At 38.9% G+C, this 12,020-nt stretch overlaps 1 protein-coding gene across 2 annotated transcripts in view; it reads left to right on the top strand.

Annotated features, from left to right (window-relative positions):
• The window catches only part of NSMAF (neutral sphingomyelinase activation associated factor), a 40,000-nt gene extending 30,875 nt beyond the window's left edge, over positions 1 to 9,125 (top strand). The window contains exons 23-31 of one of the 2 annotated variants that reach the window (XM_069854140.1): positions 750 to 808; positions 1,508 to 1,575; positions 3,205 to 3,272; positions 3,510 to 3,633; positions 4,358 to 4,441; positions 6,103 to 6,253; positions 6,649 to 6,751; positions 7,567 to 7,676; positions 8,669 to 9,125. In XM_069854140.1, the coding sequence (XP_069710241.1) occupies positions 750 to 808; positions 1,508 to 1,575; positions 3,205 to 3,272; positions 3,510 to 3,633; positions 4,358 to 4,441; positions 6,103 to 6,253; positions 6,649 to 6,751; positions 7,567 to 7,676; positions 8,669 to 8,763 (862 nt within the window). In that variant the 3' untranslated portion in view covers positions 8,764 to 9,125. The remainder of the gene's footprint in view (positions 1 to 749; positions 809 to 1,507; positions 1,576 to 3,204; positions 3,273 to 3,509; positions 3,634 to 4,357; positions 4,442 to 6,102; positions 6,254 to 6,648; positions 6,752 to 7,566; positions 7,677 to 8,668) is intronic. The other variant, XM_069854141.1, reaches the window with a different exon arrangement.
• Positions 9,126 to 12,020: the final 2,895 nt, after the last annotated feature.

Raw genomic sequence — 12,020 nt, 5'->3', positions numbered from 1 at the left:
GGATTAGTAGGATTTCTTACTACCTAATGCGCAATTACTTTCTTGGTGATGGTAAACCAATCTAGAAAAGAAACATTCTCTTGTCCGGAAAACAATGTAATATTTGTAGTGAGAAAGAGCCGCTTTTACCAGATTGTTAGGTTTAGGGAAATCTTGTTCCTGAAAACAGACTTTAAATTTCAGCTTCTGATTTTTTTTTTTCTTTCTTTTTTTTTTTTCTGAAGACTGCTGAGGAAAAAATAGAAATGGGTCTGTATAACAGAATTTTGGCTGTGCGGAATACACTGTGCTTTCTAACAACTAACTCCCTGACATAAGCTAGATGTCTAAATTTCTAGATGTTAGTGACATTGCCAGTGTCGAATTTGAGGAGAAAAGATAGGCAAATTCTGATTCCTGACACTTGTATTCGGTATTTGCTTGTAGGCAGGTCCCTGACTCTTACTGCAGCTAATCTCAGACTGGAAAGACTGAATGTGAAACTTTATCCTCTCAGCTGGGCATGTCCTTTCTGATGAGGAGGAAGTTCCTGCAAAACGATATGGGGAGCCTGTACTGGTGTTGCACAGATTATAACAAGATACTTTTTTGTATCTTGGCAGATAACACACCACTGTAGTGCTTTTCACCTTGAATGTCTTAGCTCTTATGGAGATCAAATAACAGATTTCAACTGTAGTCAATTTACAGTGTGGTGGTTAAGTTTCAAAACCTATGAAATCACCTATAAGCTTACTTGTATTAAACAGGGCAATTACTGGAATAGCAGTCACTTGCAATGGGTCTTCTGTTTTCACTACATCCCAGGGTGAGTATTGCAGAGGTATTTACTAGATCCTGCAGCATAAATGCAGGTTGATATTTTGTGAACAAAGCAGCATGAAACTCTGAAATGTAGTTAAGATTGAATACCATTAATATCTGAACTGAAAGCAAAATTAAGACAGGATTTAATGGGATATTTCTGGAATTGCCGAGTTCTTGTTTTTTTATAGTTAGGAAAAAAGCGTCCCTAATCTCCTGCCAAATGCAAGATTCTTTTTTTTTCACTTCATGCTCAATTCTTTCTTGCTCTTTGAGGGAATTTCAGTATTCATATGCGAAGGCTCCTTCTATTTGGCTTTTGGATTGTTAACTTTGCAAGTTACCTATTACAGAAATTAATACGTATTTCCTTCGATTATGTGACTTGAGTACATAATTTGTTACATTTTAGATCACTCTGACTCAATATTATCTTTATCTAGGCTTAGGAAAGTGGTAATTTCTCCCTTTAGATATCAGAGTTCTCTTAGAGTTTGATGGGCATGGGGGAGTCCATCTGTAACTGGTGCAAAACACTAGTTCCAGCCTCAAGTCACAAGCTTTATAAGAGCTTCTCAAAGACTATGAGAAACCTATACCTGCCTTTCATAGTGAGATACTTGAATATTCAAACAGGAATAAAATTACTAGCTTCTATAATATAAAACAGTCATTTTATGTTCTGCTTTGTCCATTACCCCAGATTCAACTTTGAAGATGTTCTCCAGAGAATCAAAAACAATCCAGAGAAGCGTGTCCTTTTCAAACATGGTAAGTTGCTGTCAAAATAAAAACGAGATCATTGGCAGTTTTCTGAGAGCTTCTAACAGAAATGGCTCTTAGCATACATCAATGACTCTTTTCTTCCTCTGCCTACTCAATTGTATTATGTGTGAATAATTTAGCAGAGTGAATTGAGACTGTCATCCTTTCAGGGAGGCTGCATTCTGCGAACATGGGAAAGGAGCATTAAATGGTTGCACTTTACTTCTATGCTAGCTCTGTTTTGAGTTGCCCTGCTGTCTAGGGAAGGGCTTCTGGTAGACAAAGGTAGCCTGGCACGAGCAGAGGAATATTCCTGAACAACTTTGAACTGTCGCTGGGACAAGAATCACAAAGCTTAGATTGCACCCATGTGCTCACATCCAGCATTGCCTCACTGCTCCCAGTGTTTGAAGGCTGAGAGTCAGCCAGGAGAGGAAAACAAGACACGGGGAGTAGAATCTTTGCTAGGTGAACTTGGCCCTTCTTTCTTCAATGAGCAGTGATCTCAGCAACCTGTGAACAACATTTTTCCCTTGTTCCTTCAAGAGAACTTGGAAAGAGAATCTATTTTTTTCTTTTCTATGCTTGAGCACTGTGACCAAACCTGGGTCATAGAGGTTCACTCCCAAATTTCGTGTTGAGAGTCCTTATCGAGGCAAAACACTAGGATATATCAGCTTTTTCTGTACCCTCGTCTCTAGGGGGAACAAAAATGGCAAATGGGTTGCCCAGACAGAAGCCGTAGTGTGCTCTAACCCATCCTCAAGTAAGGTGCAGCATCAAGACCCTGTGGTCTGCCACTGTGCACAGTGGCAGATGAGTCTAGATAGAGCAATTCCTAATGTTTCAGCCAAGGCAAACAGTGTCACTTCTTGGCAGTATAAAAAGGAAGCTCATTGCTGACTTCTAGGCCAAAAGTCAGTTTTTCAGGAAGAGGCCTCATACAGTCTTTTTTAAAAATTATTGTTCTCCTCTCTGTAGTGTTAGTGCTGATCTGTTGCTGCAGTGGTGGAAGCAGTAGTATTTTTACAGTCCAGCAGCTTACTGTTTTTTAGAATATGTCCAACATGGGACCAGTAATGATAGTGGTAGAAGCAGTGGGATAATTATTTATTATTTTTCCCCTCCTTATTGCTACCAGTGGCAGTAATTTAACTGGGCAACTGTCTGTAAAGAACGTTTCTTGTTAAGAATAGTAGGAATTGGGTAGTTACATTAGTTGCTTGAAACAGATGAGCTGATAAGTAGCTGTCGTGGAGAACAAACGTCAAAGGAAAACCTTTATTTTTAGTTTCCTTTAGTTGTTTGCATCTAGAATTGATAGGAGCTTGCAAGATGAAGAGCTGACTCAGTTTCTTCTGGGTGAGAAATTGAATACCAAGTCCTTCAAATACCAGTATTTTGAAAAACAAGATCCATCAGTTCTGCATGTTTCTGAACTTCAGTGCTACCTTTTTATTTACCAGGGATTCAGTATTCTTGCCATTCAGTGTCCAACCTATAAGATTTTCCTGATTAGTGTGTGTAGAAGATAAAAATGCTTCTTCTTCTCAAAAAACATGTTAATGTACTGCTATCTGATGTGGGATAAGAAACTGAACACTATGGGATTAGGTTTGTTTTTTTTTCTTACAGGCTTTGTCATCTTGTCTAATCTTACCAGGAGATACGACTGTCATAAGTTCTTCATGGGATAATCATATGTGAGTATTTGTGTCCTACTGACTTTATTGAATTACACTGAGTGCTTTGATCACTATGTTATGATTTTAGGTAATGATACAGAAATTCATTGTTTAAATGCAGTGTCCATATTTCTGCTTTTTTTCTTCAGCAGATTTGTATTAGAAACTGTAGAAACAAAGTTACTTTTGTCTATTTGGTACAAAAAAGTTTAAGTTTTCTGAAGATGTAATGCTTTTATAACCTTTTCTGGTTAGATATTTTTATTCAATTGCATTTGGAAGACAGCAAGATGTCTTAATGGGACATGATGATGCAGTCAGCAAGATCTGTTGGCGTGATGGGCATTTATATTCTGCATCTTGGGATTCTACTGTGAAGGTTTGTATATGGATTTGTTATGCTTCAATAACTATTTATAGCTAGCACTTTGTATTATTCAGCCAGCCAAATGCTTTGGAATGGATATACCTGTTTTACTAGAAAAATAACTTAGCTAGTATCACAGTACACTTATTTATAGAATATATTCTTCATTTAGACTTACCTCAACTCTGTTTCAAAGCCGAAGTGTTACTTTAAAGAAATTTAATTCATTTTAATGTACTCTTAATATAGAGGGTTTGGAGGCAGACTGTCTTTGTTAGGGGAGCTGGAATGTTTTGTGACCTTGACTGGTGATTATGCTTGAGTGGAATACATTTCTAAAATGTTTAATAGTTTTGTAGCTTATGTTCTTCAGCTGAGTGGACCAGGAACTTGCTAATCCATAGAGCCATGCCTAAGGTTAGGCGGAAAGATAATTTGGAAATTAGAATTTCCCAAAGGCTTCTGTATGTGGCTTTTTGGAAGGTATGCATTCAGTGCAGTGATACACCTGTGCTTAGGTAGGCTTCTGTAAGCTGTCTGGAATCAGCATAATCATGTTTAATACATGGCTCTGCTTAGGGTAAATGAGTTCAGGTGCCATTTGTTGTTGCTGTATTCTGCCACACAGGCAAAGCCTGCACTTAACACAAGCAGCTCTCCTTGTTCTTTGAGAGAAGAAATTCATCCAGAGTCATACTAATGCTTCCTTGAGCAAACTCAGTATCTTGTGTTGTAGGTGTGGCACTATGTTCCTGGAGAGACCTTGAGCAATAAAAAACACCACTTCGAGCTGCTTGCAGAGTTAGAGCACGAAGTTAGTGTAAGTATGTATATAGATATATGTTATCTCAGAAAATGAAAGTTAATTGCTCGTTAAAATCCAAGTCAAGATCCAGTGGTAAAGCACAAGAATCCATTTAGGAGGCTGAGGGAGTGAGTTGTTTAGGGAAGTGCATGTTGGGGCGGGGAGTTATTTCGTTTTGGTTGTTTTTTTTCCTGATGTGTCCTGTGCTAGTATTCCTTACTCCCTTAGCTGAAAGATTCACTCCTGGGAACTGAAGCAACAGTATAAACAGAAGCTTCCTAATTTGCCTTGCTCAGCTTGTATGCACAAAGTTGCCGGGGAGACAGAGACATATGGGTTTTATTGTTTGCTTCTTTGTTTTTGAAAACAGACTGATCTTTTTCAAGGTTTTTCATTGTTACAGCTTCTTCTTTATGTATCTTTGTCAAAGGCAAGCAAATGAAAAAGAATTTGCTGGAGTTTTTTACTGTGCTATAAAATATATTACTGAATTTCACTGTAAATATATAAACACATTGTGTGCAGTGAATCATGAATACATAACTGCACACTCTTATTTATAGTCTCTAATATCACTGTAGTAGGATAGTTAGAATTACTGCGTTTTAAAAAGTCTTAATAGTTAACCATATCCTTAATAGCCAACTGTATCCTGGGCTGCATCAAAAGAAGCGTGGCCAGCAGGTTAAGGGAGGTAATTCTGCCTCTCTGTTCCTCTCTTGTGAGATCCCAACCTGGAGTATTGTGTCCAGTTGTGGAATCCTCAACATCAGGAGGATATGGAGCTGTTGGAATGGGTCCAGAGGAGGGCTGCGAGGATGATCCGAGGGCTGGAGCACCTCTGCTATGAGGACAGGCTGAGAGTGTTGGGGTTGTTCAGTCTGGAGAAAAGAAGGCTCCAAGGAGAGCTTATAGCGACCTCCCAATAACTGAAAGGGGCTACAAGAAAGCTGGGGAGGGGCTGTTCACAAAGGCTTGTGGTGATGGGACTTGTGGCAATGGGTATCAACTGAATGGGGGCAGATTTAGACTAGACATAAGAAGGAATTTCTTCACTATGAGAGTGGTGAGGCACTGGAACAGGCTGCCCAGGGAAGCTGTGGCTGCCCTATCCCTGGAGATGTTCAAGGCCAGGTTGGATGGGGCCTTTGAGCAACCTGGTCTAGTGGGACGTGTCCCTGCCCATGGCAGGTGGATTGGAACTAGATGATCTTTAATGTCCCTTCCAACTCACGCTATTTTATGATTCGATGAATAGTTAGGTTTTTTAACAGGTCACAACATAGGCAAATATTGAAACAGTTCTGATAACATTTTAGAACTGTACCCTGGAAACAATTGATGGGTAGGAAGTTCTTTAAAAGTAAGGAAGAATTTTAACCTTAGGGGTAGAGTCTTCCGTTTAAATGGAGAGTGTGGGTCCTAAAAGCAGTCTAAAGTTTGCGTTTCTGATTCTGCAAAGTAAAAGCAATTTAAAATACTATCAAAGGGTCCTATCTTATACTTTTTATAGGCAGGATTTTTAATAATTATACCTAATTAAGGATGTTACAGAAAGAAATGTAGAAGTTTGGGGGGTTTTATGCGTAATGCGCTTGCTTTGTGTATGTTTAAGACTTGTTTCAAGATGGCTCACGTGAAACAATAGAAAAATCACGGGATGTTTAACTTCGTAGGTAAATACAATCGACCTTAATGCTGCAAATACTTTACTAGCATCTGGAACCAAAGAGGGTACCATTAGTGTTTGGGATGTTACTACAGCAACAGTGTTGCACCAGTTGCCATGCCACTCTGGTACTGTGTTTGATGCTGCTTTCAGCCCTGGTATGTTGGATTTCTGGTTTTAATATGCACTGTTGGGAGTTTCAAAGGCAATCTTATTCCTGATATAATGTAATATACCATTGTTATTAGAATTACTACTTTTAAGGGGGATGGTGAGATATTTTGGATTGACGTGTATCTCCATTATAAAGAATTTATTAATTGTATACAAGGCATTACTAGACTGCAGACCAGTGCTTTAGACTGTAAACCAGTTTTGTTTAGCATTGCTTGCTTAGAGAATTAGTTTACCTAAATTATCTATAAATAAGAAGGGCAAGCAATGTCACATGCAACATGCTGTATCACAGACCGCTTTGGTAACTAGAACTGAATGTCTAAACATACTTTGTTGTTGTTTCTTTTGATTTCTTTTTTTTTTTTCTTATGTACAGACAGCAGACACCTACTAAGTGCAGGAGAGGACTGTTGTTTTAAAGTAATAGATGTACAAACTGGAATGCTTATATCTTCTGTAACCACCGATGAGCCACAGAGGTAATTCTGAGAATATACCAGTGATGAAGCTGCACAGCCAACTTAGTTAACTGTAGAAATGCTTTATGGTTGGAGATCATGATGGAATGGAAAGGGCAATAGTACTAGCAACTTTGTTGTATTGAATTACTTTCTAAAGTGCATAGGCTGACATTCTAGCATGTTGTATGCATTATGATCAAGATTTCCAAAATGCGATAAAAAGTATCTAAGTAAATAACTTAATTTACTAAGTTATTTACTAAATTACTAAATGAAGTAATGCATACTGTTCTATATGGTTTATCAGGTAAACAGATGGAATACTCAGTTACTGGAGTAAAAGTATAGCAACCATATATGGAGTACACTTGTTGCTTTTGTGTGTGTGTGTGTACATAAATACATATGTATATGCATGTGTAGGTTTATTTTTTTTGTCAGTTATCTCTCTGATATAACTCTTTTTCCTCTTCGCACTTCCATGTTATTGTTTCAGGGACAAGAAGTTACAGTAGTGAAAGTGGTGGCTCATGAGGGCACTTTGGTACCATATGCATTTGCAGCTGACTGAGTCCTCTTCTGTTATGGGAATGTGTTTCCTACTTCTGCTAGGGAAGGGTCTGGATGGGTCTAGGCAGTCAGAGAAGCAGGCTTGGGTCATGACCTTTTAAAATAATTTGGGAATAATATTTCCACAAAGACTGTAAAGGGTAGGATTTCCTTCAGTTTCATACATCCATTTTCAATTCTTTTTAAAGGCTTGGTCAGTTTGAAAATGTTTGGCTCTCATTAAACAAAAGCTTGAAGCGAACTGATCTCAGACTTACTTGCAGGTGCTTCAGATGGGATGGAAATACCATCTTATCAGGAAGTCAGTCTGGTGAATTACTGATTTGGGACCTTCTTGGAGGAAAAGTCACTGAAAGAATCAAAGGACATACAGGTATACCTGAAGTATTCCTATTCTGAAATTGAATGGAAGATTCCTACTTTCTAGCTCTGTTAGTACTGACAGATTTGAGTTATCTGCTCAGTCAGTGTGCTCTTGATGTTAGTGTTATCTAGAACACCAGAACTAAAAGTAGGTCCACATAAGCCTCCTAGGAAATTTAAGAACAGTGGAGAAATACTGCTGTTTACAAGACTGACCAAACGTAAATGGCTTGGGATTTTTCTAATCCACACAACATTAAAATTCAACATTTTTCTACCTCATATCCCTAATAAAGTGTAGTATGGACTGTGCTGTATACTTTGTCAAAGTCTGTCCAGATTGTGAGTCTAATAACAAATGAAGTAAATTTCACTAGAAAAATTGTTTAGGATGGGGATTCGTAGGCTTCTTAAATGTGCCTGTCTAGTCTTTAGTACTTCAGCAACCAGGTGTGTGAAGGAGAAAAAACTTACCTCAGTGTGATGTTTAATGCTGCCTTCATGAACAGCTATTTCAAACTTCCCTACCATAAGCTTGTACTCTGGAACTTGACCTGTATTGAGATCATTCTGTAGCTAGAGGAATCTTCAGAAGTGGGCTTCTAGGTGTATGATAGATGTGAATACACTTTTAATCTGAGAAGTCCAAATGGCAGAGGGAAAAATCTCAGTTTCTAGAGAAACCTCCTTCCCTTTTCCCCATGAATCCTCTTGCCAGTGTGCCATCTGCATTCTGCATTGCAGCTGACATTGTCCCTTTAGTACCCAAGGTCGGCTGAGGTAATGTAGCATGAGAGCGTTACTGAGAATAAGCGCAGCCTACTAAAGAAGCTACCTAGAAGCATACTAAAATTCTACTTAGCATATGTGGTGTCTTTGCAATCCAAACTAGTGATCAGATTATCCTAAACTCTTTAAAAAGATCTCTTCCATAATCTTAAGTACCACTTTCATTTGCATTTGGATTTACTTGTTTCTTTGAGTTTTCTTTTTTCCCCCCAGGTGCTGTAATGTCCATGTGGATGAATGAGCAGTGCAACAGCGTTATTACAGGAGGGGAAGACAAACAAATCATGTTCTGGAAACTGCAATATTAAGTGCCTTTCCCTCCAGACATTTAAATGAACTCTTATTTTAAGCCAAACCTTTTAAAGGAACTTAACTGTGTGTAATGATGGCTGCTGAAGTTCAACCAGATAGGAAGCTTTGTTCAACTACGACTTTCTATGTTATGGTGACTTCACTGAGAGCTCTTAACTTCCATAGCGTATGCATTTGTTTTTCATGGACTATCATACTGAAAATGCTTGTCTAAGATATCTGAGATAAAATTAAAGACCTATTTTTCTGTAATTAAAAAGCTCTTAATTTGCAGTCATTGTTTGATTTGCGTAGAATGCATCATAGAATGCTGTTTGAACTGGTTTCAAAGAAGCAGCATTTGCATTCTTAAGAATTATTTAAGGATGCATGCAACTTAGTGCCACGTCTCATGACATAATAATGTATGTACCTATTGTGTAGTAAACCCTTCTTCCTCGTGAAGAGTCAGTCAATCGTGAATAGGACTTAGAACACTAAGGCAGCTGTTGTTCTGAGCAGTGGTCAGTGTATTTTATCTGGTCTCCAAATGTGGCTATTTGCAAAGGCATAGAGGAGAATAAGAACGTAATCTAGACTGCCTTTTACTGCTGAAAAACAGCACTAATCTATCGGCTTGAAAGGAAGCCAAGCATAAAAATTGAGCCCCTAACAGAGAACAGTTACACATACATGTAATGTAATGGTATAAATCTTCCCCTAACACTGTGCCTGAAGTTAGTTGGTAGTGTCTTATGCTGTATTACTACTGCCTTTCATCACTTCTATTACTATCTTTCTCTTATAATCTTCGGCATCTTCATGTTTTGTTCGGTGTTCTCAATCTCTTTGAACTGAGATCATCTTTAGGATGGAATTTACATACCATATTTAAACAGAACTGCATTTCTGGGTTTATCCTCTCGTGCATTGTCTTAACCCAGTGACAAATCAGTGTAGCAGTAGATTTGTTTTTCTCTGTAGGACTTAAGGATATTTCCTGCAAGGGGCTGTTCTGAAGTTCAAGACTTGAAATACAGTAAATAAGCAACTGCAGTTCTGATGTTGCTCCAGTATGACCCAAGATTAATTTTTATTTCTCTGATGGTATTCTCTGCTGCTGATACTAAGAACCTCTGTTGTCACGTTTTGCCAGGGCAAGGGAAAAACAGGGGAATCTTCTTGGATTCTTTACAATTTGATGAGCCTGCCAGGATCGTGCTGAGTGTCACTGGGACAAATTGATTACATCCCTTATATCAAACTTTCTGCAAAGTTGTGTACAAGCACAAGATTTGTGACAGGATAAGGATTCCAGAGTAGCTGGTGATAAGCTGCTGACTGCGAAAAGGTCTGGAGCGATATACAGTCAAACTTCAAGTATTGAGCTTTAGCAGCTAGCATGACATTAGGATATAAGCATGCATAGCACAGTTCTTACCCAGCGGGCGTCCCTGTGGGGTGGGAAGAAAGGGTCCAGTTGATCAACTGATCCCTGATGTTCTGGTGGAGCTCCTCCCTACATTTCCCCTCGTGTTTCATTTTTATAAGTCTTCTTTACTATTAGGTGGAATTTGAGTGACTGCAGTCACATTCTTTTATTCTTGATTGGTGTAAAAATATCTCTCTTTGCATTTAAAGTTATAGTTAATAAAACTTAAGAGTGTGTGCCCAGCTGGGAGGTGGGTAGCCTTTGGGATAGACATCTGTTTTGTTATTCCTAATGAACCTAATGAGTAAAGTGCAGGTCAAGGACACCATTTCACAGTGGTTGCTGAGATGGTGGTTGTGATCTGTCTTCCCTAATAGCGGCTACGCAGTTTTCTTTGCAGTTCCTTGCCCATCCCTGCTAACGGAGACTGCCTGTATCGCCTAGAGCAAGAGCCTGTCCTCCGTTCCAGAGATGCTGGACTTAGTGCCTAGCCAGAACAGGCCTTTCCCATGGCAACCACATTCCTTTCCTGGGAGCAGCAACTGTATTTCACAGTAAAATTGCTTCGATACAGTGCAATTAACCTTGGGGAACTTTGATGTCTCTGTGCCCCCCCATTTTCTGTTATTTTTCCAAACCTGTCATTGTGTCCAGGACAAGCATTATGTGCAGTCTTGTAGACATCCTGCCTTGGTTTTAACACCTAGTTCGGAGTGCAGCTGTTTCTTCAGCATTGTAAAACAACTATTTAATTATTAAGGGCTGCTTTTTCATTCCCTCTATTTTTTTGTAATGTTGGACTTTTTGAAAAAATCAGTTCAACTAGGTAATGGAATGATTTAAAGCAAACTGCCATTTCAGCTGCATTACTCACTTGGCTTAGCAAATAACTGATTTTCTATGTAATCAGGGAGTGTGTGTGGTGAAAGATCAAACTACATCATGCATGCCTGCTGTTCCCAGTCTTAATGTTGCAGCAGAACATTTGGAGTCTGCTCTGTTTGTTTACCTTTCATTATATTTATTTCCCAAATATAGCTGCATGTAGACAAGGAAGACAGAAACCCACATCCTACGCTTGCTTGGAGATGTCATGGGTGATTTCTGGATTTTGTTAAAGGGTTGCTTTTTATGTTTTAAGCATGCCCATTGTTACTTGGTTACCTCCACCCTATTGTATTTTGTCCCTGGCCCACAAGGCTTAGGCCTTTTGCTTACAGCACCAGCCCAAGTTTAAAATTAGTGCTCTAACTTGTTTCACCTTTTTAGCACATCCTATTTCTGTGTTCTTTTCCTGCTAACATGCAATTTTGCAACTCAAGTTACACTCCAGTGCGCTTGAAAATCACTGAGGAACTACTTGAGCAATAGTAAACCACACACCTTCACATCTGTTTTCTTGACAATGTCTTACCCAAATTTAGGGCACAGCTGTGCTCCTTTAGCATTATGGGGCCATTACTGATGTAATCTAGAGGAAAATAACCCTCAAGTTGGCCATCTCTGAATTCTAACTGAAGGGTGTTTCACTCTGAGGTAGCTTAGCTTTCTTTTATTTAAATATGGACACATAAAATGCATTGCTCTCAAGTACATCTGAGACTCAGCTTTCTGTTGCAAAGCATTCTCACAAAACGGAGCACACAGCTAGCTCTTTCACTGCCTAAAGCAGCCTTAGCTTTTCTTTTGGGAAGAGGGGGCATGGAAATCAAGTTAACCCTGTGACTAGGTTGTATCACCCATATGTTGGGGGTTTTCTTAATCAGACGTATGTAAGGCATTACATACAGACCAAGTTTCATTCAGTTTATCTTTGTTCATACATTTAACCATAACTTACTT

The sequence above is a fragment of the Phaenicophaeus curvirostris genome, chromosome 3, assembly GCF_032191515.1.
Source record: "Phaenicophaeus curvirostris isolate KB17595 chromosome 3, BPBGC_Pcur_1.0, whole genome shotgun sequence".
Lineage (NCBI taxonomy): Eukaryota > Metazoa > Chordata > Aves > Cuculiformes > Cuculidae > Phaenicophaeus > Phaenicophaeus curvirostris.
This window is presented reverse-complemented; position numbering and strand designations above follow the sequence as displayed.